This window comes from Bombina bombina, chromosome 2 (genome assembly GCF_027579735.1).
Source record: "Bombina bombina isolate aBomBom1 chromosome 2, aBomBom1.pri, whole genome shotgun sequence".
Lineage (NCBI taxonomy): Eukaryota > Metazoa > Chordata > Amphibia > Anura > Bombinatoridae > Bombina > Bombina bombina.
The window spans coordinates 520,319,496-520,346,303 of NC_069500.1; the positions used below are offsets into that span (position 1 = coordinate 520,319,496).

Genomic DNA, 26,808 nt, shown 5'->3' on the forward strand with positions numbered 1-26,808 from the left:
TATAATGATGACTGCTTACCAAGTATTGAAGCTTGGCCATGTTGAACTATTTCCTAGTACAGTGTCTATTCCTTCAATAAATATGTAATGTATGTTTAATACAATGTGAATTTGATTTACATACCAGCTAAATAAATTAAAAGGGTAAACTGTGTACGATTTCCCAGTCTTTTATGCACTTGATATTTTGCAAATTTCACTTGTTTAGTTCGGCCCTGGAACTGTGATGCATACAGAAGACATTTCTCTAAAGTGTTACTGGTGCCTTCTTGACTGACTCGCCTAACATATATGGATTGCGCCAAGCTGGTGGGAAAGAAATAAAGTTCTTAAGAGAGGTAAATAAAGGAGAAGTTTTTTTTTAAATGTCCTGGAGCAAAAACAGAAAATGCAGGGGATACTACTGTGCAAGATGCAAACACTGTGGCCTTGATTACAAGAGGAGTGCAAAAATATTAGAGATATGAGCACTAACAACGCTCATCTTGAATCAATAGTGTTCCTATTCTTGTGCTCATATTACAAGCTGAAAGTAAGAAATTTGTGTTTGAGTGAAAGCTTCAATTGCGCTAAAATCTGGATGTCAGATAGGGATGGGCGAATGTTTCGCAACATTCAAAAAACGGCATAAATTTTAACGCATTCGTTCGTTCAAATCGAATTTCGAATGTTTACATAACATTCTAACATTCAATTTTCAAATGTTCGGTTTCGAATTTTACGATTACATTCGAAAATATTCTTTTCGAAAAATTCGAATTTAGATTGTAATAGTATTTCTAATGCTTTTTCTTTAAATGTAATATTCGAATTATGCAATATTCGAATTAAAAAAAATTGAATTTAGATTGTAATAGTATTTCTAATGCTTTTTCTTTAAATGTAATATTCTAATTATGCAATATTCGAATTCGAAAAATTCGAATTGTGATTGTAATAGTATTTCTAATGCTTTTTCTTTAAATGTAATATTTGAATTATGCAATACGTGTATTCAAATTCGAAAAATTCGAATTTAGATTGTAATAGTATTTCTAATGCTTTTTCTTTAAATGTAATATTCGAATTATGCAATATTCAAATTTGAAAAATTCGAATTTATATTCGAATTCAAAAAATTCAAATTTATATATTTGTAATAGTATTTCTAATGCTTTCTTTAAATGTAATATTCGAATGATGCAATATTCTATATGGAAACATTCGAAATTATATATTTGTATCTATTTATGTATCAATTTACTAGATTCCCGCCCTACCACATGAACTATTGAACTTCTGAATAGTATTTGTTAAATTCGAAATTTCGAATGTGGACATTCGATGTAATTATAAACATTCGAATTCGAAAGTGACATTCGAAAACTGTAAATAACATTCGATTTTCAAATTTTTAAGAATATTCGTTCTTATCGACATTCGGATTTAGAATTCGAATTTCGGTAATAACATTCGTTCTACATTCGAAAATTGACACATTCGCCCATCACTAATGTCGGATAGGTTGGCCGTGCAAACTGTCTCTCCCAATAGACTTACATGGAGTGTGCAACAAAAGCCTGTTCTGGCTTTCACACGCATGCTAACCCAAAGGTACACTTAGCCAGGTGTGCTAAATATGATGGTGTGCTAAAACATACTTGAAATGGCATTGCTCTTCATTTAAAAGAAAATTATATTTTTATTTCAATAAATATATATATATTTAAAAATAAAATTTACTTACAAAAAAAGTGTAAACATTATTTTAAAGGAATATGGAATATGACAATGATTTTGACAGGGAAGGGAGCAAAGGTGGGTGCCTATATTTAGAAAGTTGTGCTCAAATGTTTGCATACCCTGGCAGAAATCATGACATTTTGGCATTGATTTTGGAAATATGACTGATCATGACAAAAAAAATGTATTTTATTTAAGGATACTGATCATATGAAGACTTTTATTATCACATAGTTGTTTTTGATATCCTTTTTAAATCATAATGGCAGCCCGAAGTGCAAAATCTCACACCTCACTGGCCTGAATCTTATAGAGCAGGGCAATGTAACCAGCCCCCACTGCTAACATCCCTACAAAAACTAGAAGCTATTTTAACCACTTCACTGCAGAGGGAATGACCACCTATACGCCCTCACATCTGCACTCCCTAAGACCCCAAAAAGTGGTTGGGGCACTCAGTCCCTCACTAGTGGCTACAATAAAATCACTCAGCATTTTCAAAGGGACCGACAGTGGCTGTCGTGGAGGAAAATCAAAATGTAAAGTTCTATATCCTGACACTATCACAGCTGCCCCACTACCCTGTCCACCGGCAAGCACAATTGAAGTGATCCAAATTAAAAGACACAAAAACCGCACTATCAAATCAAGAAAATCTTTCTGTGTAATCCCCATTAGAAGACACGCTGTCTCTAAAGTACAGATCAAAAACTCAGAATCCCAAGACTGTCCTATCAGCTTGATGGCCTGTGTTTCTGGCGAGACTTCAGACTCGCCAGAAGCAAAAGTTATGGAGCAGCGGTTACAAAGACCGCTGCTCCATAACCCTGTCTGCCTGCTTTGAGCAGGTGGACAGGAATCGCAACAATTCAACCCGATCGAGTCTGCAGGGGGTGGCGTTGCACCATCAGCTCACAAGAGCTGCTGGTGCAATGTTAAATGCGGAGAGCGTATTGCTCTCCGCATTCAGCGATGTCTTGCGGACATGATCCGCACTGTCGGATCAGGTCCGCAAGACATTTCTTAAATAGGGGCCAAAGGGTTGAAACTGTTACGCAAGGTCTAACAACTCTTCAACAAGAGAATATAAACTTAAAGAATTACATCAATGAAAAAATAGTCTGTTAAGCATTCTGACACTCGCCAGAGCCTCATCCTATTCCCCCTGAGAAGTTCTCAGGTGATCGTAAAGAATTTAGAGAATTCAAAAACGCCTGTTTACTATACTTTGCTCTAAAACCTAAAACTTACCCCACTGACCATGCAAAAGTTCTCACTACTATTTCTTATCTAAGAGGGGAACCCCGAGTCTGGGCCAATACATATTTGAATCTAATGATCCAATATTACATTCTATTACTGATTTTTTCAAAGCAATGGCTCAGCTTTATGATGACCCTTAAAAACAGCTTACAGCTGAGACAACTATGAGGTCTCTCAAGCAAAACAAAAGACCAGTAAAAGATTATATTACCGATTTCAAATCAGTTCCGAATAGGACTCTCAGACTCTCTTAAGGAAGAATTAGCCAGGTTAGATCTACCAGACACCCTAGAGGAACTGATACATTTAAGTATTACCCTAGATAGATGCCTTAGGGAAAGGAGACTAGAACAACAACAAATAGATCACTCCTTAAAGAAAACTCAGACATCTATATTACCCAGTGCATATTCCAAACCACCAGCCAAACCTACAACTGAACCAATGGAAATTGGTTTTCTAAGAGGGCCGCTCACCCATCAGGGGAAATTAAGAAGACGTACAAGCAACCTCTGTATGTACTGTGGTGCATTGGAACACTCTGTGATAGATTGCCCCTTACTTCATCAAAGGAAGGGTAAGCAAATTAAAACCTCAACTTGTTTGACAACACAAGTAAAACACCTTACTCATTGCACTCTCCATATTCTTTTTGCAGTGGGAAGAACATTGTATCAAAACCCAAGTGATAATTGACTCTGGTGCCAGCTTTAACTATATAGACTCTGATTTCACGTTTGCCAATAAAATACTGATTAGAAAGAAAACTCCAGTCTCTCTTCATTTCATTGACGGTAAAGAAATTTAATCAGGACCTATACATTATCACACTATACCCCTTCGCATTACCACAGACCATTTCCACACAGAATTTGTCACATTTGATGTCATTTCTTCATCTCTCTACCCAATTATCCTTAGGCATCACATGGCTTACCCTACACGATCCTACCATTAAATGGTCTAGTACACAAGTTGATTTTAACTCCCAATATTGTAAAAAAAAAACGGCTACTCTCATACACACTTGTTACTTACCTCAACACCCATTATTCCAGATGGATAAGCAATTGGCACTGCCGCACACAACAAACTAATTAACAAGCTGTATCTTCTTGGTCTAGACTCACACATTATGAACTGGGTAAAATGCTAGCTTAAAGATAGAAAACAGTGTCTTAGTAAATAGAGTACATTCAGCAGATGGGGGGTTACTAGTGGTGTTCCCCAGGGATCAATTCTGTAGCCTTTTTTGTTTAACACACTTATCAGTGATAAAGGGCTATAGGAGAAATGATGTCTGTTTGCAGATTATACAAAAATTTGTATTAGAGTAGATGTTCCAGAGGGGGAGGAAAAAATGAAAATTGATATACAAAAAATGGAGGATTGGACAAATGACTGTGGTCTAACATTTAACACTGCAATCATATGCATTTAGGAAAGAAAACTCCAAATGTTTATTACTCAAAGACACTTTAATGATTGTTACAAATGAGGAATGGGATTTGGGAATTATTATTTCAGATTATTTTAAATTTAGTAAACAATATAGTATTGTAGTGAGTAAGACCAGCAGAATGTTTGGTTGTAGTGGTAGAGATATTTGCAGCAGAAATAGTAAGGTTGCTAGGCCACTTTACAGATTATTATTTATTAATTAAATTAAATTCATTGTATGCAGCTCTGGAGACCATATCTCCAGAAGTATATAAACAAACTAAAATCAGTGTAAAGGATGGCTAGTAAAATGGTATATGGTCTATAAAATACTTGCCAGGAGAGGATCAATTACATATACTGTATATGTATAGCTTAGAAGAGAGAAGGGAAAGAGGTAATATGATAGTACATTCCAAGTATCTTAAGGGACTTAGTAAAGATGAGGCTGTGAGTATTTTTCATAAAAAGAATAATTCAGGAACAAGGGGTCATGATCTGAAGCTGAAGCTGGGTAGTAGATTCAGGAGAAATTTGTAGAAGCACTTCTTTACAATAAAGGTGATTATGATTAATTCATGGAATAGTCTTGCACTAGAGGTGGTAATGACAAACACTGTTGGGGACTTTAGAAATGTCTGGGATAAGCATAAGGATATCCTAAGAACTAGGATATACTGGGCAGACTTTTTGTGCATATTGTTACTATCTGCCATCAAAATCGGTGTTTCTATAAGCCACAACACAACATAACCCCACCACACGATTAACCCCTAACGTGACATTAGCCACAACAGTAAATGAAAAAACATAGCACAAAAAACAACAACCAAAACCCCACAAAATTAAACCACAACAAAGTAAACAAACCACTGACCGAAAACCCACAAGAATAAACAACCACAAAGAAAGCAAACCATTAATCAAAAACACACAAAATAAACTAAAAATTAAACAAAAGCACGCAACAATAAAGAACCACGAAGTAAACAAAACATATTAACAAAAACACACCAATTAATTTAAAAAAAAAAAAAAAAAGTCCGTGCCAAGAATGACGCAATAAAAAGAAACATTTTCTGCCCCCGCGAGCCTAACAGCACGCAGGGAAAAATGGTCAATTGAAAATTTTCAAGGTAAGGAAAAATAAATTGAATTGAAATGCATTATCCCAAATAATGAAACTGACAGTCTGAATTTTAAAGGAATACTGATTATCCTGAATCATGGCAAATATAAGTTTAAAGACATATATTTAGAACTTTACATATAAAGTGCCCAACCATAGCTTAGAGTGTCACAAAAAATAAGACTTACTTACCCCAGGACACTCATCTACATATAGTAGATAGCCAAACCAGTACTGAAACGAGAATCAGTAGAGGTAATGGTATATAAGAGTATATCGTCGATCTGAAAAGGGAGGTAGGAGAAGAAATCTCTACGACCGATAGCAGAGAACCTATGAAATAGATCCCCTAGAGGAAGACCATTGAATTCAAATAGGCAATACTCTCTTCACGTCCCTCTGACATTCACTGCACTCTGAGAGGAAAACCGGGCTTCAACCTGTTGCGAAGCGCATATCAACGTAGAATCTAGCACAAACTTACTTCACCACCTCAACGGGAGGCAAAGTTTGTAAAACTGAATTGTGGGTGTGGTGAGGGGTGTATTTATAGGCATTTTAAGGTTTGGGAAACTTTGCCCCTCCTGGTAGGAATGTATATCCCATACGTCACTAGCTCATGGACTCTTGCTAATTACATGAAAGAAATATGTATAAGGAACTTCATATCGGAGAATAATTTTGCAATGAAAACTGCAGCTTTAGTTTGTCAAATAAGTCTTTTGTTTTATGATTTCTAGAACACATTTGGACTGACTGAAATTTTAAAGGACCATTAAAAACAGAAAAATTGCATAGTCAACAAATGTATATTAAAATAACAATGCAAAAGCACTTAATTTGAATTTGAAATTAGTAGTATATTTTTTTCAGACAAATTTCAAAGTTAGTTACATTTCCTTCACCAGATTATGTGACAACCATTAGCCAATCACTAAATGCATATTTGTATATTCTATTAGTTCTTGCACATGCTCAATAGGAGCAGGTGCCTCAGAAAGTGTACACATAAAAGATTGAGCACATTTAGATAATGGAAGTGAATTGGAAAGTTGTTTAAAATTGTGCGCTCTATCTGAATTATGAAAGTTTAATTTTAACTTTAGTGTTCTTTTAAATTTACACAGACATACAGAGACACAACTAATTTTCTAATTAGGGATTGGAAATATACAGTAAAACTATATGGGAGACATCCGACTGATTTTGAAATATTAATAAACTCAATCAAACATGCCATTTTGATAGTAAGGAAACCATATTGCAACAGATATGACCCAAGTAATAAAGTTCTGCAGTCAATTTTTTTTAATGTTTTAAAATTATTTTTCAGGATTTTATACTATTTAAAAAAAGTTTTTATGTAAAATTTACTAAATATTTTACTAGATTTATTGAACCATTACAAATTATAAATAGTTAATAGAAGATTGCACTGTGTACAAAACAAAAGCAAAGCATCAAATAGACAAAATAATTATGCTAATAATAAACATTTCACAGAATATGTGAGTGTGTTTTAACTTCAAGACATGTTAGCCCTTCCCCCCACTGAAAACAAATGATATACACAAAACACAACTTGGAACATTAATGAAAATAAGAATTTGCAGAAGTACCGTAATTTACAAATGTTGTCAAAAAATACACACACACATTTAATAAATAAAAAATAAAGAGTTGGTTTATTTAGTTAAGTTCATCTCAGAGGAAATTAACTTTTTAATTTAGTATCGTTTGATACTCTGCTGCTGGATATATACATTTTATCTAAGGATAGCAAAGATTAGAACTATAATCAATTGTGTCAAATTAATCTAGGCATTTTTAGAAGCAATTTCATCTATGTAATGTACAAAAGCACTTATGTTACAACATAATAACTTTGTGTAAACTATTAATTTAATGAGGAATAAACTGCAGCATCTTTCAAGAATTTAAAAAAACCCAGCAAATTCAAATTTAGAAAACATCAAAAGTAAAGAGAACCCAATTGTCTTTTACCAAACAGCATAGTCTGACAAATCTCAAATCCTAGAGAGCCATGGCACCAGAAATATTACCAGATCTAATGTTTGTAGATATTATTTACATCTCTTTTGTCACCTCACACACTTGATAAAGCATGAATTGTGTCAGACTGACTTATTACAACCATTAGTGTGTACAGCTAAGAATTAAAAAAAAAACGTGGAAGCTCAGTGCGCACAAAAGAGAAAGATGAAAACACAAACAAGACATCCCAAAATCTCCCTTAATTATACAGCTTGGCAAAAGAATAGAGCACTGCTTACACCATATATATTTTTTACATTTAATGTATGAATTCTGACCTTTAGATCACTAATATTTTATGTAAACATATTTTATTCCAAGATCTGAATATGCATTTTACATTAATGACAAGGAATGGACTTGTGTGTCTCTTTACCTAAAAACAAATTTCAAGTATCAATGTCCATAAACAAAATTATGCGCAATAGTATCTAAGCAAAGGTTATCCAGACGTCCCTCATTCACGTAGCAGACAGCGACGTCACTTGAGCGAGTCTCTGTGTTTGTAAATTTTAATAAAGTTCTCAGTCTTTGGAATGGACAACAAATCTGCTCACTTTCACTGTTATCCACTGGAATAATGAGGAGAAGCTTTAGGAATTTACCCAGTTCACTAAAAAACTCCTTGACTTCTGGACTCACTGACTTGTAAAGACTCACAGCTTCAGTCAAAGAGCTATATGTTTTCTTGTGGCCAAACATTTCAAGCTGTACTTTGAGCATTCGCACATTAAATTCTGGATATTTGGAAAGAATGGCTAGTTTCTCCTCAATAATGCCGTCAGATTCCACTCCTTTTCCAGCACAAAGGAGCACATCTTCCAGGTGGCAGTAATCAATAAATCCTTGTTGAAGAAAGTTGTTCTCCAGCTGAGATATGGCGGCATCAAGCATTTTGCGATATTCATTTCTAAAAAAAACTTCCTTCGTTCCAGTAAACTGTTCATCTGTACCATCAGTGACTCGACGGCTCCACTTTATTGGTGGTGGTATATCTGTTGGTACTAAATTAAATTTAACAACAAACTCATCTGCTTGTCTTAAGAAATCCACCATTGTAGCTTCTTCTCGTTGTCTTACTAATATTTCTTTTACTAGCCTCACTTTCTTAAGAGTAACCATCATGAGCCTGGTCTGGTCCTCTACATTTAAGGCATTCAGTGATTCCATTATGCATCTTATAATAAGTAAACTTATGAATGTATTTCCTTCAATAAACTCTTGTAATAGAAAATGTGCTCTTACTCCAACATCTCCAATATCTGTTCCCATCTCTTTCAGGCCCTCTATAATAAGACCATAATGCTGAATGACTGCATTAATCACAGGTAAAGTAACATACCATCTAGAAGAGCCAAGGGACCGTGTTTGAGAAAGAAGACTGGGAGTAATCTCGGAGATTAAAAATTGGTACTTGGTTGTTTTACTAAATAACTTGCACAAGTCATTAATGGAATATAAGGTTTGTTGCAAAATTGGACTAGCATGACTTGCATCCCTAGTTAAGAAACTGCCACAAGGTGCCCCACAATGTACAAACATTGATAGTGGTTGCTTCTGCTTAAGCAAAGTGCAGGATTCCACGTAGCAAAGCGAGTAGTTCCCTTGAAATGCAATTCCCCTTAGTAAATCAATCGGTAAAGAGTGTCGATCAAGAAGTTCTAAAATAAGATTTGCTGCAGAAATGCCTGTTTCGTCCATAGGGTCAAGAAAACCAATGAACTCTTCTTGAGGTTGCATATCTAAATCTAGATACCGCAAACATAGGCTCAATTGATGGGTGTCTGAGTTTTTAATGCAATCTACAATAAGAGAGTAATACATTGAGTCTTGGTTCACATCCTTTGTAATTAAATTTATAATCTCGTGGCTCATTAAACTGATAATTTCATACTGAATTTCTGGATTAGTAAAATTCTGATTAGCCATTACCCAATATCTAAAGTTTTCGTTATCTTGGCCTACAAGTTTCAAAAGCTCAAACAAACTTTCCTCAATTGACTCATGACCTTGAAATGTGTGCCCCCGGTGGACTAAAAACCTCACAGCACAGATCAGTTTGTTCAAAAACTCACTAGGAATGGCTTGTCTAACTTTCCTCTGTTGTTCAAGGGCAGCCTCTCTCTTTTTGTTTTGTAAGGTATGAATTAGCTTCCAGGTAGCAAATTCATGGCTCTTAGATTTTTGGTGAGATCCAAATTTCTCCCTAGCTTTTTTCCAGTTAGAGAACCCTACAACTGTAAAAACTGAATCTCTCCTCCGGGAGGATCCCAAAAGGCCCATGCTTTCAGCTTTCCCACAGGTAAAACAAAACACTGCTTTTAGCTCAGGACTGTAGTGAAGCCATGGGAAATCAGTGTACCAAGCACTCTGAAACCGTAGCTTTCTGGTCCCAAAGCACTGTGGAGGAACATGATCTGCTGAGGGCTGAAATGGCTTGTCCACATCAAAAACATTAGGTCCGTTTTCATCCACATGGCTCTGAAAAACTGTACTAGAATCCAATGCTGGGTCTATAAAGGTGTTCAGCCCGATATCTGCAGAGTTTGATGGACTGCTTTCATGAGCGACTTCATCACTATATAAACCAAACCCTTTCAACCATGCTTCCTCACAACTGCTTTGCTCATCATCATCATCTTTTATTTCCTTTTTAATGAGATCCGTATTAATAAGACACATTCGCTTAGACTCTGTTGCATCACTCGATTCTTCTTCATTTGGTCTCTTGGTCACTGGACACAAAGGGATCTGCAACAATAAAAATATCAGAATTCTGAATAGATTCTAGACTTGTTTTGACCAAGTTAATATGCACAGGCTGATCTTTCATTGAATCAATAAACATTTACAACTCTATAGTAAAGAGCATTTTACTACAGCATACTGGATAGAACTTCCAAAAATGGTGGCACACAGCATAAGGCATAGAATGATTGTTGAAAGTTTCTGAATTTTAACAGCTTTTAACCTATACAAATCTAATATACTTACAAAAAAGCTCCAGGTGAGTTTAAATTAATCCCATTGAAAAAGGTGAACAATTTAACACAAGCAATCATATCACTGAATTCTGTTTCTAGCCAGAAATGTATCCAAACCATTTTTTTAAGGTAGCTAAGGTATTGGCATTTACTAGCTCCTCGGGAAATGAACTCCAAAATGTTATTGCTCCAACAGTGAAAAAAAAAATGTTTTTTTTTTACTCCAGCATTTAATTGTGACCTTTTGTCACAAAAATTGTCTTGGAACAAACATCATCATGTCACCTCTCAAGTGCCTTTTTGCTAGATAAACAGACACAGTATGTCTAACCACTCCTCATATCTTCAGTCCCCTTATTTGCTTTGTGGCCCTTCTTTGAACTTTCTCTATGTCTAAAATGTCTTTTTTTTAGATTGGTCCCCAGAACTGCACTCCATACTCATGCTTTTTCCCCTAGCATCAATGCCTCTTTTAATATATGCTAGTATCTTATTAGCCTTAGCAGCCGCTGACCTGGATTGTGCACCCATCTTTACCTTGTTATCTATTACTACTCCCAAATCCCCCTCCTCTGTTTGATTAAGTCTAGACCCATTAAAATAATAGATTGTCTGCTTATTTTTACTTCCAAAATGTAGAACCTTGCATTTTCCAGTATTAAATCTAATTTTCCATTTACCTGCCCATTTTCCACAACTTTGTATAATCTGCAAAAATAGAGAAGTTGCTATTTAATCATGGCTCCAAGTCATTAATAAAAATATTAAAAAGGGGAGCGGAGCTTGTAGCTGAAGCGGCAGGACACATCTGAGAAGAGCTCCTAACATTAATTACTCTAAAGAGCTACTAATCATAGCTATTCCAGTAAAATAAATTATATATATGCTTTTTAATAGTTAGAAGAGATTTGGAGTTTGGAACTATATCAAGATTGCTGACTGCCTATGTTCTTTAGCTGGCCATGGAGTGATTGCCATTACTCGTAGGGCCTTCATCTACATGACCAGGGTTGCCGTATTATACCCCCCCCAGGAAACTGGGTTACTAGGGAGATACTTAATGTTGCCTCAAACTGTCTAAGCGATCACTGGGTCTACTACTCTGAAGAAGGGAAATATATTTCAGGACAGTTCATCTACATGTGAGGTTACTTAAAAGGGAGCTGTACACGTACCATTTTAAAATGGAGGCCCTGAACAGGTGGGATAGCAAGATGGTGCAGTTTATAGACGATCACTACCGGAGCTTAGAGGTGGAATTATGCAGACTTCTCCTGAGACCAGCAACTGCAGTTTTCCCTTCAAGTGGAAATACCCATGAAGCTATACCTTCCTGGTCAGACCCGGCCAGAGAAAAGACCTCTACTTCTTACAAACAAATAGGGAATGCATGTTGCACACGCTTAGATGAACTTGAATGTAGAACTACGCCTATAGAATCAGAAGTATCTGGCATAAAAGTGCCCTCTCCCTACACCAAGAAAGGTAATGCAGATCTACCCAACAAAACACCCTTTGCAACTAAGTCCGAAGTGGATACCCTGTCTGGCACATTGATAGAGAAAGTCCCCAATTGTGAACCCAGCAACAAAGTTATAACTGCTAGGAGAAAGCGGAGCAGTACTGAAATAACAAGGCTGGTGCTGTCGCACCTAAGGAGAGGGACCTCTCAGACTCATCCGTTCCCGGCATTGACAGCATGTGGGAGCATGGGACAGCGGAGCAGTGCTGGATTCGCAAGGCGGGTAAAGCCGCAGCTCAAGAGAGGGATTATTCCAGTTAATCCGCTCCTGGCATCGACTGCACAGAGGAGCATGGTGAGAGAGGAACTTTACTCCGATCCTGACAACCGGAGCCATATGAGAACGGGAGGCTGGAAGAGGCTTAAATGCTTAAAGGAACACTCTCCTATCTCGCCTCCCAGACGGCCTACATGTTTTAGGTGGAGGATATGGAGAGCGGGTGTGGGGTAAGACTGATATTTTATAAAGCTGGAGCAGGTTAGCCCACATGTAACCCCTTGCAAGTTGCAGATTAACACCCTAGGTATTGTTATCATACATAAGACCCTGCTTTTCAGGTTTCAGCTCCTATATATGATGGTTAAAGGACTAGACAAACAAGGACTGAAAAAATATTTGCATACTTGTATTTATGAAACAGCAAGCCTACTAAACTAGATAAGTAACCTAATAATAAAAAAAAAAGCTGTGCCTACACTAAGTAAAAACCTACCAACTAGATGGGAGCTAAGATTTAATTTTGGTTCTGCAGGTTAAGTCAGGTTCTTACAGTTTTATCTATTCCAGGAGGAGAATCATATTAGGTGACAGATCCCTATATAATGATGCAGAATAGCCTTAACTATTTATATATAGTTCAATTTATATATGTGTTTATCAAGGGCCCAAGAGTGGCCCTATATGCCCAATGTTCATTATATGCTACTTCCCATATCCCTTTCCCAATACTGTATATATTTATGTTAAAGGCCTAAGAGTGGCCATAGTTTTCATTATGGGGATCCTCTTTGTAATTTCCTTGTTACTTGTAAATAGGGTTTAACTTTATAAAAAGAGAAAACTGAGGTTACTGCAAATAATGTTCATAGCATGTAATTTAGACTTTTTACTTTCCAAAGATTGTGAATTCATAGATACATCTAACAAATAATGCTGCTTAGGTTAATTAGGTTAGGTTATTAGACCATAATTTAAGTGTGCCTCCCTGATGTGACATACATAGCTGTAGATGTTTCTAATCATATTATGCAAATCCTTATATACTAAAAAACTAACCCTGCCAATAATAATAAGGTCATTTTTTGTTTTGCTATGGCTCTTATATTGTAAACTCATGCTCTGTATTTTTTTTTCTTTATGTATTATTGCAACCTCAATAAAAATATATATTTTAAAAAATATATATATATTAAAAAGAACAGGGTCCAGTACTGAACCCTGGGGGACTTTATATATAAAGTCTGGATTTTAAAATAATCCTGGATTTTGGAAGGCCAGATTTGGGTATTTGTACATGTATGTGCAGAACTCCTTACACCTAAATAACCTAAATTACTTAAAGAGGAATCAAGATCTCAAATCTCAAATGAACATTGCATTGCATTGTTTGAAGAGCACTATAAATATAAACAAGCCAAGGTTTTAGCATTGTTTGTTATACATTTTTATGTATTTTTAAAGTCAATATGATAACTGTCATATATGGACAAGGTATAGCTAAAGATCAAATAAGAAGGCATTACTTTAACCCCTCTTTGTCCAGGGTACTGTGCTGACATAGTAGCTAAGTCCAACACAGAAGAGCATGCTGTGGTCCCTGCTATCAGCTTAGACAACAGTTTGGGGCAGAAGGTTGGATCGTAAGGGAGCACTGAACTTGCTCCCTTACCATATGAAGGTAGATCGCTGATTGTTACAGAGAGTAACACTGTCTGTGTCACTTTCTGAAACAATTGTATTGTTGGTATCGAGTGGGAGGTGTAGGAGGGAACCATGTGGATCAGCTCATTGGAGGAGGGAGGGGGTGGGGCTCCCTACACTAAAGAAAAATGTGAAGGCAAGGAGAGGAAGGAATGGGGCCCTACATTATAGAACAAAATCGGATGGAGGGGAGACCCAACACTACAGAAAAAAGGAATCGTGAAGAGGGGCCGCTACACTACAGAGAGAAAAAAAAATGTTACTGGCAGACTGGCTAGAGAGGTGTTTGTGAGTGATCAGGGGGTGGGAGGGTGGTCTCTACACTACAGCAAAAAATAACCTTACAAGCTGATTAACCCTTCCAATGCTGGGAATTTCAGAAGTGTGGTGCATAGCTGTGACAAGCGACCTTCTTATTGCAAAGCCATGCATATCTGCTGTATCTAACCAAAGGGGACCCCAGAGAAGCTTTTACAACCATTTATCTTATGACTGTAGTAGTTGTGTGTAAATGATTTCAGTCAGAAACCCAAAATTTGCAAAAAAGTTAACAGATGTTTTTTTTGTTTTGTTTTTCATTATTATGGTATTTGGCAGCTAAATAGTAGCATCAAATATACCAAAATGTCTAGATCAATACCTTGGGTTGTCTACTTTAAAAATATATATAGTTGGGGGCGTGTCTCTGGGCAGCACCTTGAATGGTTGCAGTATCGGTTGCTCTCAGGGGATCACAGATAATCTGCCTTTTATCCGTGAATAAAAGAACCATCTTCCTTGTGTTTCCTGCTAATACAAGTCTACAGACCGAGCTGATTTGATTGAATCTACATTTATGGGAGTACTACCTGTAACAACCGATCTGGAGCGTTGAGGCCTAAGGCAGTTTCCACAGAGAAAGGTCCTCAACACCCCCCCCGGTATCTTGCAAGCCGGGTATACAGTGCTTTGACACTGATGTCCTAAGTATCTACAGTGGAACTTACTTTTGGTCATGTTTTGAGATAAGGGACGTTTCACATCTGTCTAAGCATCGTACATCACAGATTTACTATGGCGCTAGACACCATGCTGTTCATTAGGGAAATGAAAGCCATGCTGGAGGCCCACTCTAAAGAAATGTGTGCAGTACTTAAAGCGGAATTCGCCTCCCTAAAAGATGTCTGTGTTAAGGCAAAGGGAGAAATGCAGCCTTCACTAAAGTTGCCCATTAAATCTACTACATGCCCGACCCAAGTTCTATGCAAACTAGTCCTAAAATCAAAGCCTCAACACACTGGCCTAACAGCTAGAATTACTGAGCCGACAATGGAGATGACATACCTAATGGCCTGAGGGCTCAACGGCCAATCTCAGCCTGTAATTCTGAATGATAGGGATCAACCCTCCATAATCCTTACAGAGGCCCCGCAGAACGTAGAAGTTCCCTTGCAACACCCCAGTCTGGCGGATCACTTACCCGATATCCCGGCTGCAGACAAAAATATACCGCCCATGGTATTGAGATTAAGAGGAGATTCGGAGCTTCAACGGATTACACGATGCAGGCGGAGGAAAAGACAGTTGACCTCGAGGGTTCCGGTGTTTCACATAGGCACTGGCAGACAGAGGGAGTTACAAAGCAGGCGACCGGCTCAGCCAGGGGGAGCAGCAGCAAGTCGGGCTTCTCTTTCTTCCTGTGATCCACGAACAGCCCGACCTCCCTATACAGCAGGGGGCCACAGGCAAGAGTATGTAAGTCGCCCTGCTTTGATGAAAAAAGCGTTCAGTACACAGATGCTTACTACAACGGGACATTCTCAGCTATGCAGGCAAGTTTGTTCCGATCTCTGCTGTGGCCTTGTATATCACCCAAGTGTCTCCAGTTTCCATGGGGCTCCCGAGTATCAAGCCTCCTTGAACACTGCCCCTACAGAGAGTTGTGAGCTGCCTCATAGACGCTCCGGTATCGGCTAATTCAGAGGAGCACTTTCATGCCTCAGCTGATGTACTGACTAACCTGGCGAGACATTTAACACTACACTCTTTGGCCAATTTACTGACTCGGCAACTGTGGAGCATCTTTGGATTCGATGCAGGTTGGAGGGGAAATGTGTTTTCCCTAGAACTCTTAGTTGTTTAGTTAAATATGGTAACCCAAATTGGAACGCTATTCTCTCACTTTTGCCTGGATTCAGTTCTGGGAGCTTTGCAGTTTTCATGTAATCTGTGTCTGTCCGTCAACCTTATAGCAGCTGCACATTCTAATACATTGCTATATACTGCTGTATACTGGACCCATCCCAATATATCCTTAATTATATATAGTCAGATCTGATAGATTTACCTCACCATTATTTTGTTCCTATATCATTGGACTGTTTACACGCATATCTAAACTATGTATTGCCGAAAAGGAGGTTAACTGCTAACAATAACTGTCCTTGCTGGTACCCTTTTATGTGGGGGAGTGGGTATCTATGTATGATATAGACTATAGGTGGCATTTATCCTTAGTCATTCAACAGAAGTTTTTCACCTTAGGCTCTTAGCTACTCCACTTAGGTTAACTACTCTGCAATGTCCCTTTTTGTAATCCACATACACAATTATTGCAGTCTTGCTTCTCATAGGCTCCAGGCTGAGGAGAAAATTTACTTATTTCCCTACATTTTATCCAAGTGTGGTCCATACTCTGTATTAGTGTTCAAAATCCTACTATTGGTTATGGAGTCTTTACAGCCCATCAGTGTAATGTTGTCTAGCTTACCACGCTTCCCTATTATTAGATCCCATATCTTGTGCTCTACAGAGTTATATACTCTTCACATAGTACACCAAAAGTAAGCGAGTATCATTTCTCTCCCTATTATATATTATTTTAGTTTAGCTCATATTAAGTTATATAAAAAAATCCCCTTCCCAGAAAACTATAAAATCCTGAGGTGCACTAGTTGAGGCCCAAGAGAGGTCTCTCTGTTTCAGATTACCTTCTATTCTGTATATTCTTTTGTTAGTACTAGAGGTCCACAAGCGGCCTATTGAGTCATATTGGAAGGTTTCGCAAGGCTCAGGCAATATGTAATAATACGGTTCACTGAATAAGTTAAATATACCTTTTTTGTGCCGTATGATGCAGTGTGAACTTATTGTTTTTGAAAGGCTATGTACTGTAACTTTATGCACTAAAGTATTCCTGTTGTATGCCTGTTTTTATCACCTCAATAAAAATATTAAAAAAAAATAAAAAAAAAAAAAATATATATATATATAGTTTTTTATAGGTTAAAAAAAAGTCTCTTTACCTATTTAAATGGAGTGATAGCAAAAATGTTAAAATTTCTATGGCACTTTGGGCAGTTTTCTCTGAATTTCCCAGTAGAGAAGGGGTTAATATTGAGCGATTGATTTTTAACACTTTCAAGTTTCCCCATACACATATTACACAGAGATGGGTCATCCTATACTTCTCACAATATGCTAGAATAAACTAACAAAAAAAAAAACGGAGCCTTATCTTACTTGTGTATTTTCAATACAATAACATTTCATTGTGTGCCAACTATCAGCACAACCAGTTATCACAAGTTATATAAAAGTACATTATTTTTATTTAAAAGGACAGTCTACACCGCACTCTTCATGAAGGCTTTCCTTAGTTTGATTAATGAAATGCATATTGCACCCCTTTCCACATACTGCATCAGGACAATGTGCCCATTTTTAAAGAAAATTTAACGTATTTGGTCATTTTCAAATGGCTGCCAAACTCCGCCCTCAGCCTCCTCCATTTTTTTTCTATCACCTTATCATATGCCCCTTACACTCGTGCATGTTGCAAAGAGTGACATAGATTTTTCCTAATAGAGCATGCACGGCATTAGCAGAGTGAGGACCGGAAGTTAAGGGGCTCATCATAGATACACAGAAGTTCCGGATGCACTATTCCCCTCGCTATAGCACATGCTCAAAATGGTGTGGCCGCACCTTCCAAACCTTACTATGGAGTCTATTGTGATCGGACACTATCGCCTAGATTTAGAGTTTGGAGTTAGCCGTCAAAAGCAGCGTTAAGTTGTCCTAATGCTGCTTTTTACCGCCCGCTGGTATTTAGAGTCAGGCAGGAAAGGGTCTAATGCTCACTTCCTTACCGCGACTCCAGGCTACCGCAGATCCCCTTACGTCAATTGCGTATCCTATCTTTTCTATGGGATCTGCCTAACGCCGGTATTTGGAGTCTTGGAAGTGAGCGGTAGACCCTCTACCGACAAGACTCCTACCGCCAAAAAAAGTCAGTAGTTAAGAGCTTTATGGGCTAACGCCGGAATATAAAGCTCCTAACTACTGTGCTACAAAGTACACTAACACCCATAAACTACCTATGAACCCTTAAACCAAGGCCCCCCCACATCGCCGCCACTATAATAAAAAAATGTAACCCCTAATCTGCCGACCGGACACCGCTGCCACCTACATTATACCTATGAACCCCTAATCTGCTGCCCCTAACATCGCCGACCCCTATATAATATTTATTAACCCCTAATCTGCCCCCTCCAATGTTGCCACTACCTAACTACACTTATCAACCCCTAATCTGCCAACCGGACCTCGCCGCCACTATAATAAATGTATTAACCTAAACCAGTCAATAACCATGATGCCCAGCCCTTTGGCATTATGGTACAACTTATGATGTCCCGACACACTATGAGTTTCTATCTTGTTTTTGATGTTACAGCAATGCTCATTATATCTAGTTCTAATGAGCCTTTTAGTGCACCCTACATAGTAACAGTTACATTTACAAATTAAGATATATACCACATAAGATGATTTGCATGAAAATTTGTGTTTTATTTGGAAAGTTTTGTTTTGATAAGTATTAAGGAAAGTATCACCCCTAACAATGTTTTTACACATATTACACTTGATGACACCACATGGCCATGTGCCATTAGCTCTAGTGAGCCATTGTGTGTTACTTATAACCGTAGGGGGATGAGAGGATTTCAATTTGGATGGGGCTAACAAATTCTTGAAATCTCTATTTTTCCTATATGTCACCAATGGTCTATTTGGGAGTGTTCTACCCAGTACAGGATCACTAGTGAGGACCCCCCAATGCTTATTTAAAAAATGTTTTAATGTCTGTACTCCCTTAACAATACGTGGTAATAAATTTAATCTCCTTGTCAGTGGTCTCTAATTGTCTCCTCGATTTCTGAATCAGCATTTCATCTCTATTCATCTTAGATACTTTATCCTTCACAGTTTTTAACAGATTGACATCATAGCCTTTTTCTTTAAACCTATTGTCCAATAAGGCAGATTCTACCAAATAGTCCTCCTGATTAGTGCAGTTCCTGTGTATTCTTTGATACTGTCCGAGGGGAATATTATTCTTCCACCTCGGAAGATGTCCACTATCTGCACTAAGAAAACCATCCTTATCCGTTGGTTTCCGATAATTCTTAAAGGGACACTGTAGTCATAAATGAAATGCCAATTACACAGGAGTATACATATAAATCTATTATTTTCTAATATGTATTTTATGTAAGAAGGAGGCTTCGTTTAAAACAATAACAAGGTAAATTAAATTGATACTATACTTTATATTCCAAACGTTTCTTGCATTTAACCTTATTAAATAAAAAAGTTAGTAATCCTTTAACTGAGACTTTATCCAACAAATAAAAAAAAGTCTAGAAATTCGATACTATGGGTTTTGCTAGTAAATTTAAGGTTCATATTATTGTTGTTAATATGCTCTAAAAAATCAATAACCTGATCTTTTGAACCTTTCCAGACGATAATAATATTGTCTATGTATCTATAATACTCAATCAGGTGACTACTGAAAGGATTGTTATGCCAGATGTATTGATTATCAAAGCTGTTCATAAATAAATTTGCATAGGATGGGGCAAATGTAGTCGCCATCGCTGTGCCTTGTAACTGTAAATAAAATTGCGAATTAAACTGAAAATAATTATGTCTTAAAATAAAATCAATTCTTTCCAAAATAAAATCTATCTGTACTTTAGGTAGGGGACTGTCTGCCATGTTCTCCTATATGGCTTCTAACCCAAGATTATGTGGGAAACAAGTATATAAGGCTGTGACATTGCACGTAAGCCATAAAATATCACGTTCCCACTTCATCCCCTCAAAAATTCTAATCGTTTGGGAGGTGTCTAAGAAAAGACCTAATCTTTTGAACAACTGGCTGTAGAAAATGGTCAATGTAGGTAGATAGATTGCTGGATAGAGATCCTATCCCTGAAATAATAGGCCTCCCTGGAGGATCCACCAAAGACTTACGGACTTTGGGGAGATGGTAAAAAATAGGGATAGAGAGACTTCCGGTGGGCGGGTGTAAAGAGTGGATGCAGAGAAAAAGAGCTCCGCTGCTTTTGGCTCCAAAACTTGAGAAAAACCTCACACAACACCCCTTAAAGAGTGCTGTTACCCTTGGCAGGAAAGTTAAACACCTGCCCGGCCTGCAAACAGCAAGGAATTGACCATCAGATTCCCACCGCCGCACAAGCCGCCAGACAGAGGCAGAAGAGGACGGCTGCAGCTGCGGCCGCAGAGAAACGTACTCCACAGCGATCCTAAATATCCACGAAGCCACATAAGGGTAAGCGACAGGCATCTACTGCCCGGTGGGAGTCCGAGACATTGTGTGGGCCACCTCACAGGTCGGGAGGGCTGGTGCGTTCACGGGCGGGAAAACCGCCATCTTGCTCTCAGTATCAGGGCTATAAAAACAGCGCTGACTATAACTGACAAGCCGCAGTGGAGGGGGGGGTCTCTGTGGGAACGTCTGCAAACAGCCAAAACTTCAGTGCATAATTAACGGACAATAAAGAAATAAGCCACGCCACACAGAGCATTATATGTTACCCCCTTCAGCCAATATTTAGCAGGGGGATAAACACAAAATTGAATCACAGAGCTGTGAACACAGACTAGATCTAACCAAGAGGCTCAAGAAATAACGCTATCAGGGGACAAGAGCACTACTTAAGGGACCAAAAAGCACAGAATTGTGCATACTAAATAACCCCTAGAGACGCGACAGCCTTACCCAGCTATCAACTAGTGAATGATTAAACTGCGAAGACCGAACTTTCTTAACTTTTTTCCTTTCTTTTTGTCCCCCCCTTTATTTATTTTTTATTTTTTGCCTTTGGCTGGGAGGAGAAACACCCTTCAACCCTGATAATCACTAATACTTTGAGAAAGTACATGACCCGTGGAGGTTAATTAGTGGGATTAAACTACACACACCCCAAGCCCCAGACCCACTCTACTACATAAACAGCACCCCCTGCTATTGAAATCATGCAGGGCTAGAAGCCATGGTTCCACATCCCCCCTGCTCACCCACCGCTTATTACAGCCTATACTGAAACTGGATTATTTATCACCCTGTGGCCAGAAAGACACCTAACAGGATTTACACACCAGCAAGGCAACAATCCCAGTAATATATCACAGCTGAGGAATATAGTGAAGGGACTCTTAGATCTGAATGCAAAGATATTATACCTCATATAGTAAAAAAACAGCCACAATGGCGAACAGATTGAAAAATGCAGATAAGAAAAGGAATCAAACTGAATCACTACAGTCACCTCTGGGCGTTGAAGAAGCCCCAAGTACCACTGCCGGGGATACCCACCCAATTGTTTCCCAGATATCTGCACTGTTCCTACCAAAGATGGAGCAGCTACAAACAGGAATGGACTCTCTCACAGCAGAAGTTAAATCTTTCAATGGCAGATTAACTCAAGTGGAACAAAAGGTGGCAGAGGGAGAAGCTCGACAGAGAGAAACGGAAGCCACTGTCCATACACTACAGCAACAAACCGACCGGCTGTGGGCAAAAATCGATGACCTGGAAAACAGGTCAAGAAGAAATAATCTACGAATAGTTGGAGTACCAGAATCCCTCCCGGGGGCACAGTTAATAGAGTTTGCAGAAACTACCCTACCGAAGTTGCTGCATATTCCTCAATCAAACCTTCCGTGCACTGTGGAAAGGGCCCACAGGGTGGGGGACCCGAGAAGACAAGGCGAAAATAACCAACAGCCACGGCAGGTCATGGTAAAATACCTTAACTTCAAAGCAAAAATAACCATCATCCAAGCTTACAGGAAGATTTCTTCTCTGGAGTTCGAAGGCAAAAAATTATACCTATTTCAGGATTACTCTGCGGCAGTAGCAGCTAGAAGAAAAGAATTCTCGCCCTACTGCAAACAGCTGATCGAGCAAGGCAGAACAGCAGCCCTACTATACCCAGCCAGACTAAGATTGCACACAACAAGAGGACCCTTGTTCTTTGAGTCACCGAACCAACTCAAGCTCCACTTACAGAGAGAGAGGGAGCAACAGCATACATCAGACCGTGAAAGCTCCCCTCCTGCCTCAAGAAGCTGAGGTTCCGTGTCAGGGACACAGAAGACAGAAAGTAAAACACTACCCATGTGGAACTATATCCTTTATAAGTGAGGGGGGGGGACTTTTTCTTCACAGCTGAAGAGACTCTGTTTATCACTGTGTTGTTGGGAGGGACAAGGGAGAGGGAGGTTATTGTTCTATTGTTCTGTTTACTAACTGTTTTGTATTATAATAGATTTAGTGTAACCAGCCTCGAGGCGCTACCCCAGGGAAAAAGAGGACAGTCCTTGGGAACAACAAGAGTAAGTAGTTTTAGTGCATCTAGACTCATCCCAACAGCTGAATACAACTCACTACACACTCCTACACTGGTAGACAGCCGCTAACATAGGAGCTAGCCATACTCCCTTAGCAGAATGAGAATCACTATATGGAACGTAGGGGGAATAACCTACCCCATTAAAAGAAAGGCGATCCTAAGACAGCTCAATGCCAAAAAGACAGACATTGCGATATTGGAAGAAACACATCTCTCGCAAAAAAGAGCACCAGAAACTCAAGCAAAGCTGGGTAGGGGAGGTAACTGTAAGAAGTGTATATAGGAGCGCCTTAGGCTAAGGTATATCACAGGGCTTAAATATGATCAAAGGATAATGGAAAGGGCAGCTGAAATAGTTAAAACAGCTGAAATAGTTAAAACAGTCCTGACCAAATGCTCCGTATAAAATCGTTTTAATCAATAGGATAATAAACAATCATCTTATATGTGCCGATGATGTCACAATATGGGTAATACAATGGAATTACAAATACAATAAAAATATAATAAAAATATGATAGAACACACTAATAAAAAAATGTTCTCGATACAATGTCGATATATTATAAAATGAAATATAAAATGTAAAATATCTGAGCTTGTTGGCTACAGATTAAGGATACACTATTTCCACAGATAAATAGTATCGATCCTTAAAGGACCATAAATGATAATAAATCAAAAATGTAAAAGAAAAAAGAAAAAGACTAAAATCAAATTTCTTACTAACAAATTTGGGCAATATTAAATGCAACTAGATTTACAGATGGTCTAGTTGAGATTAGTGCAATAATCCAAAATTATATCTGTGAATTAAACCAAAACGAAGGGATAATATCTGTTGGTGAAACCAGTGAAAAAACACTCAAAATTGTGTCCAATGTATCAGAAAATAAAATCAAACAAACAGAAAATCACAATATGCCAAAAATCAGTGCTTAAACAATAATGTGAATCCTAACAAATAATGAATCCTAACAAAATAACTCTACGTTATCCTGTCCTAAATTCGAACAATACCGGTATGTTCTAGTGTCACTTATCTGCTTCCCTAGCGGTACTCAAAACAACAATTATAAAAATTCAAAACAACAATTATAAAAATTATAAAAAGCAAATTATTGACATAAAATCTCTAGTGACTGGTGAAATCAAAATACCCCGGGGGGAATCCTAAATTGTCCTAAATTCCTAGTCTGTGATGGCTAACAGTGCATTAGGGTAAAATACAAAACTTTACAAACAATATATACGTGTTGAATAAATCCTAAATAAAATGAATGAAAGTCCAAAATAAAGTCCAATGTTTTTTGATGTCCCTCGATAGGGTCTGAAGTGGCCAATAATCCTGGGAATGTGATAATCCAAGTAAATACTGTACAAAACAATCCTGAAAAAGAAAAACAAAGTGCACTAAACAAAAAAGCCTATGGGGTTTCAGAATATTGGTAAATAAACTTACCCCATTAGGTTATATCCTGGAAATATGGTAAGCCTCACAAATCGTGTATCGATATTCGTCTACGCGTTTCGGTCCTCTGAAGAACCTTTTTCAAGACATATGGGTAGGGGAGGTACTCTACACCCCATATGAGGGGAAAAGAGCGAGAGGAGTGGCAATGCTATTCCGTAAAGGTTTAACTTACAATATCTCACAGACAGTGACTGACAAAGAGGGCAGATATTTGATTGCCAAACTACAAATAGGCACACAACACTTAGTACTCTGTGGAATTTACGGCCCCCAAACGGGGAAGAGAGAATTCCTAAACCACCTCCAAAGTCAGCTTATACACTTCTCAGACCTTCCCATCATAGCAGGGGGAGACTACAATATAGCACCACATACGCCAGCTGACAGATTCCGCAATCCTAATTGTGATCCACACCTAACTCACCCATGGGCGGGCTCCAAAAGGGAAACTATAATATTGAAAAACTTCAGAAACAATCTATCCCTTATAGATGTTTGGAGAGAGAGAAACCCTGAGGCACGAGATTATACATGTTCACACCCTTCTAAAACCACTCTTTCTCGCATAGACTACTTTTTAATCTCCAAACCTCTCTGCTCCAAGGTTAAGGAGATAAGAATAGACCCTATTACCATATCAGACCACGCCCCAGTCACAATGGAGCTGCGCACTGATACACCACAGAGGAAGGCTCGCAGATGGAGCTTCCCTACACACCTGTACCATGACCTGAACCTTCAGAAACACTTAATAGGGGAATGGTTAGTGTACAAAGAGCTGAACATCCAACATTTGAATGACATACCCCTTTTTTGGGAAACCGCAAAGGCGGTATTGAGAGGCGTAGTCACAGCATACGCGGCAAAATTAACTAAAACCCATAGGGCTAGAGGGGAGCTACACTTACGCCAACTCTTAAATGCCAGGAACCAGTATCTACGACACCCAACAGAACAGAATAGACTCAAATACAGAAATACCAAGGCCCTTAGAGATACTCACCTCATACAATCTTCAGTTAATGCTCAGAATCGACTATACGCAAAATTCTACTGCTATGGGAATCGTACAGGGAAGTTACTGGCCAAAATTACCAAGTTAGACAGAAAGTCCAATATCATAACAGCCATCAGAAGTGAGGATAGGTTACTAACACAAGAAAAAGACATACAGAAAGCTTTTACCGACTACTATTCTAAACTATATAGCTCTCAAAACGTAAATCCAGAGAGGAAACAAACTTTCTGGAGGGACATGATCCTCCCACAGATTGACAATGGACAACTACAAAGTCTAAACGCCCCAATACACCCCCTAGAGGTCACTAGATCAATTGAAGCGCTGCCTCTAGAGAAAACCCCTGGAGCCGATGGGTTGCCAGGGGAATTCTATAAAATGCTCAAAAAAGAGACAGCAGAGACACTCACACTGCTTTACAATGCAATTTTGGAAGGGAAGGCAAACATATCTAACAGATTTACAGAGGCAAATGTGACAGTTATCCCTAAACCAGACAGAGACCCACTACTGACGTTATCCTACAGACCGCTATCCCTCCTCAACTCGGACTACAAACTGCTTACAAAAATTCTGGCTAACAGACTAGCAGAGATACTCGTTTCTTTAGTACACGAGGACCAGACAGGGTTCGTGAAGGGCAGATCTTCAGTTAAAAATATGAAAAAAATACAACTAGTACTTACACATTACTGGGAAAAAGCCAAACTAGGTAGGGCCCATGATACTGAAGATGCTTGTCTGATACTTGTGGATGCCGAAAAGGCATTCGACAAGATACTGTGGGTCCACTTGATTACTACACTAGGGAAATTCGGTATACAGGGAGCCTTCATGACGGCAATAAACAGCATCTATAATGAACCTCGCGCCACGATCCTGATTAATGGCACACCATCCAAACCATTCCCGCTTATGAGGGGCACGAGACAGGGGTGTCCCCTGTCTCCGCTCCTCTTTGACCTCGCACTAGAGCCACTGGCAATAAAAATCAGACGTGACACAGAGGGTTTAAGTATGGGTAAAGAGACTATTCACATGTCCCTCTTTGCAGACGACATGATCTTATATACGAGAGAACCCAGAAGAAATATCCCTCATATAATGCACATTATTGCAGAGTTTGGGGAAATCTCCGGATACTGCGTAAATAGAGATAAATCAGAGCTTCTGTGGTTGCAGAATAAGAGACCTGCAGAACCTCTACAGGACAACTTTAAAATAGTGACCAATACTTTTAAATATCTAGGCATCACCTTGGCTAGGGACCCTGCCCAGTGGTACGAGATCAACTTCCGACCACTGCTCAAAGACCTACGACAAACACTATTAAACTGGCTCGCACTACCACTGACTCTGTCAGGGAGAGTTGGATTAATAAAAATGATATTATTCCCCAAATTGCTATACACTATGCAGATGCTCCCAGAGCTTATACACAAACAGGACCTCAAGATTTTAAATAGGGCCATTCTACACTTCTTGTGGAAAGGGAAAAAACATAGAATAAGTTTTCTCAAAATGACGTGTCCACCAGAGAGGGGAGGTTTTGGGCTTCCGAACATTGAA

At 38.5% G+C, this 26,808-nt stretch overlaps 1 protein-coding gene across 1 annotated transcript in view; it reads right to left on the reverse strand.

Annotated features, from left to right (window-relative positions):
- Positions 1–7,211: 7,211 nt before the first annotated feature.
- The window catches only part of LOC128649175 (uncharacterized), a 39,112-nt gene continuing 19,515 nt past the window's right edge, over positions 7,212–26,808 (reverse strand). The window contains exon 2 of the mRNA XM_053702288.1: positions 7,212–10,360. Coding sequence (XP_053558263.1) covers positions 8,006–10,360 — 2,355 coding nt within the window. The 3' untranslated portion in view covers positions 7,212–8,005. The remainder of the gene's footprint in view (positions 10,361–26,808) is intronic.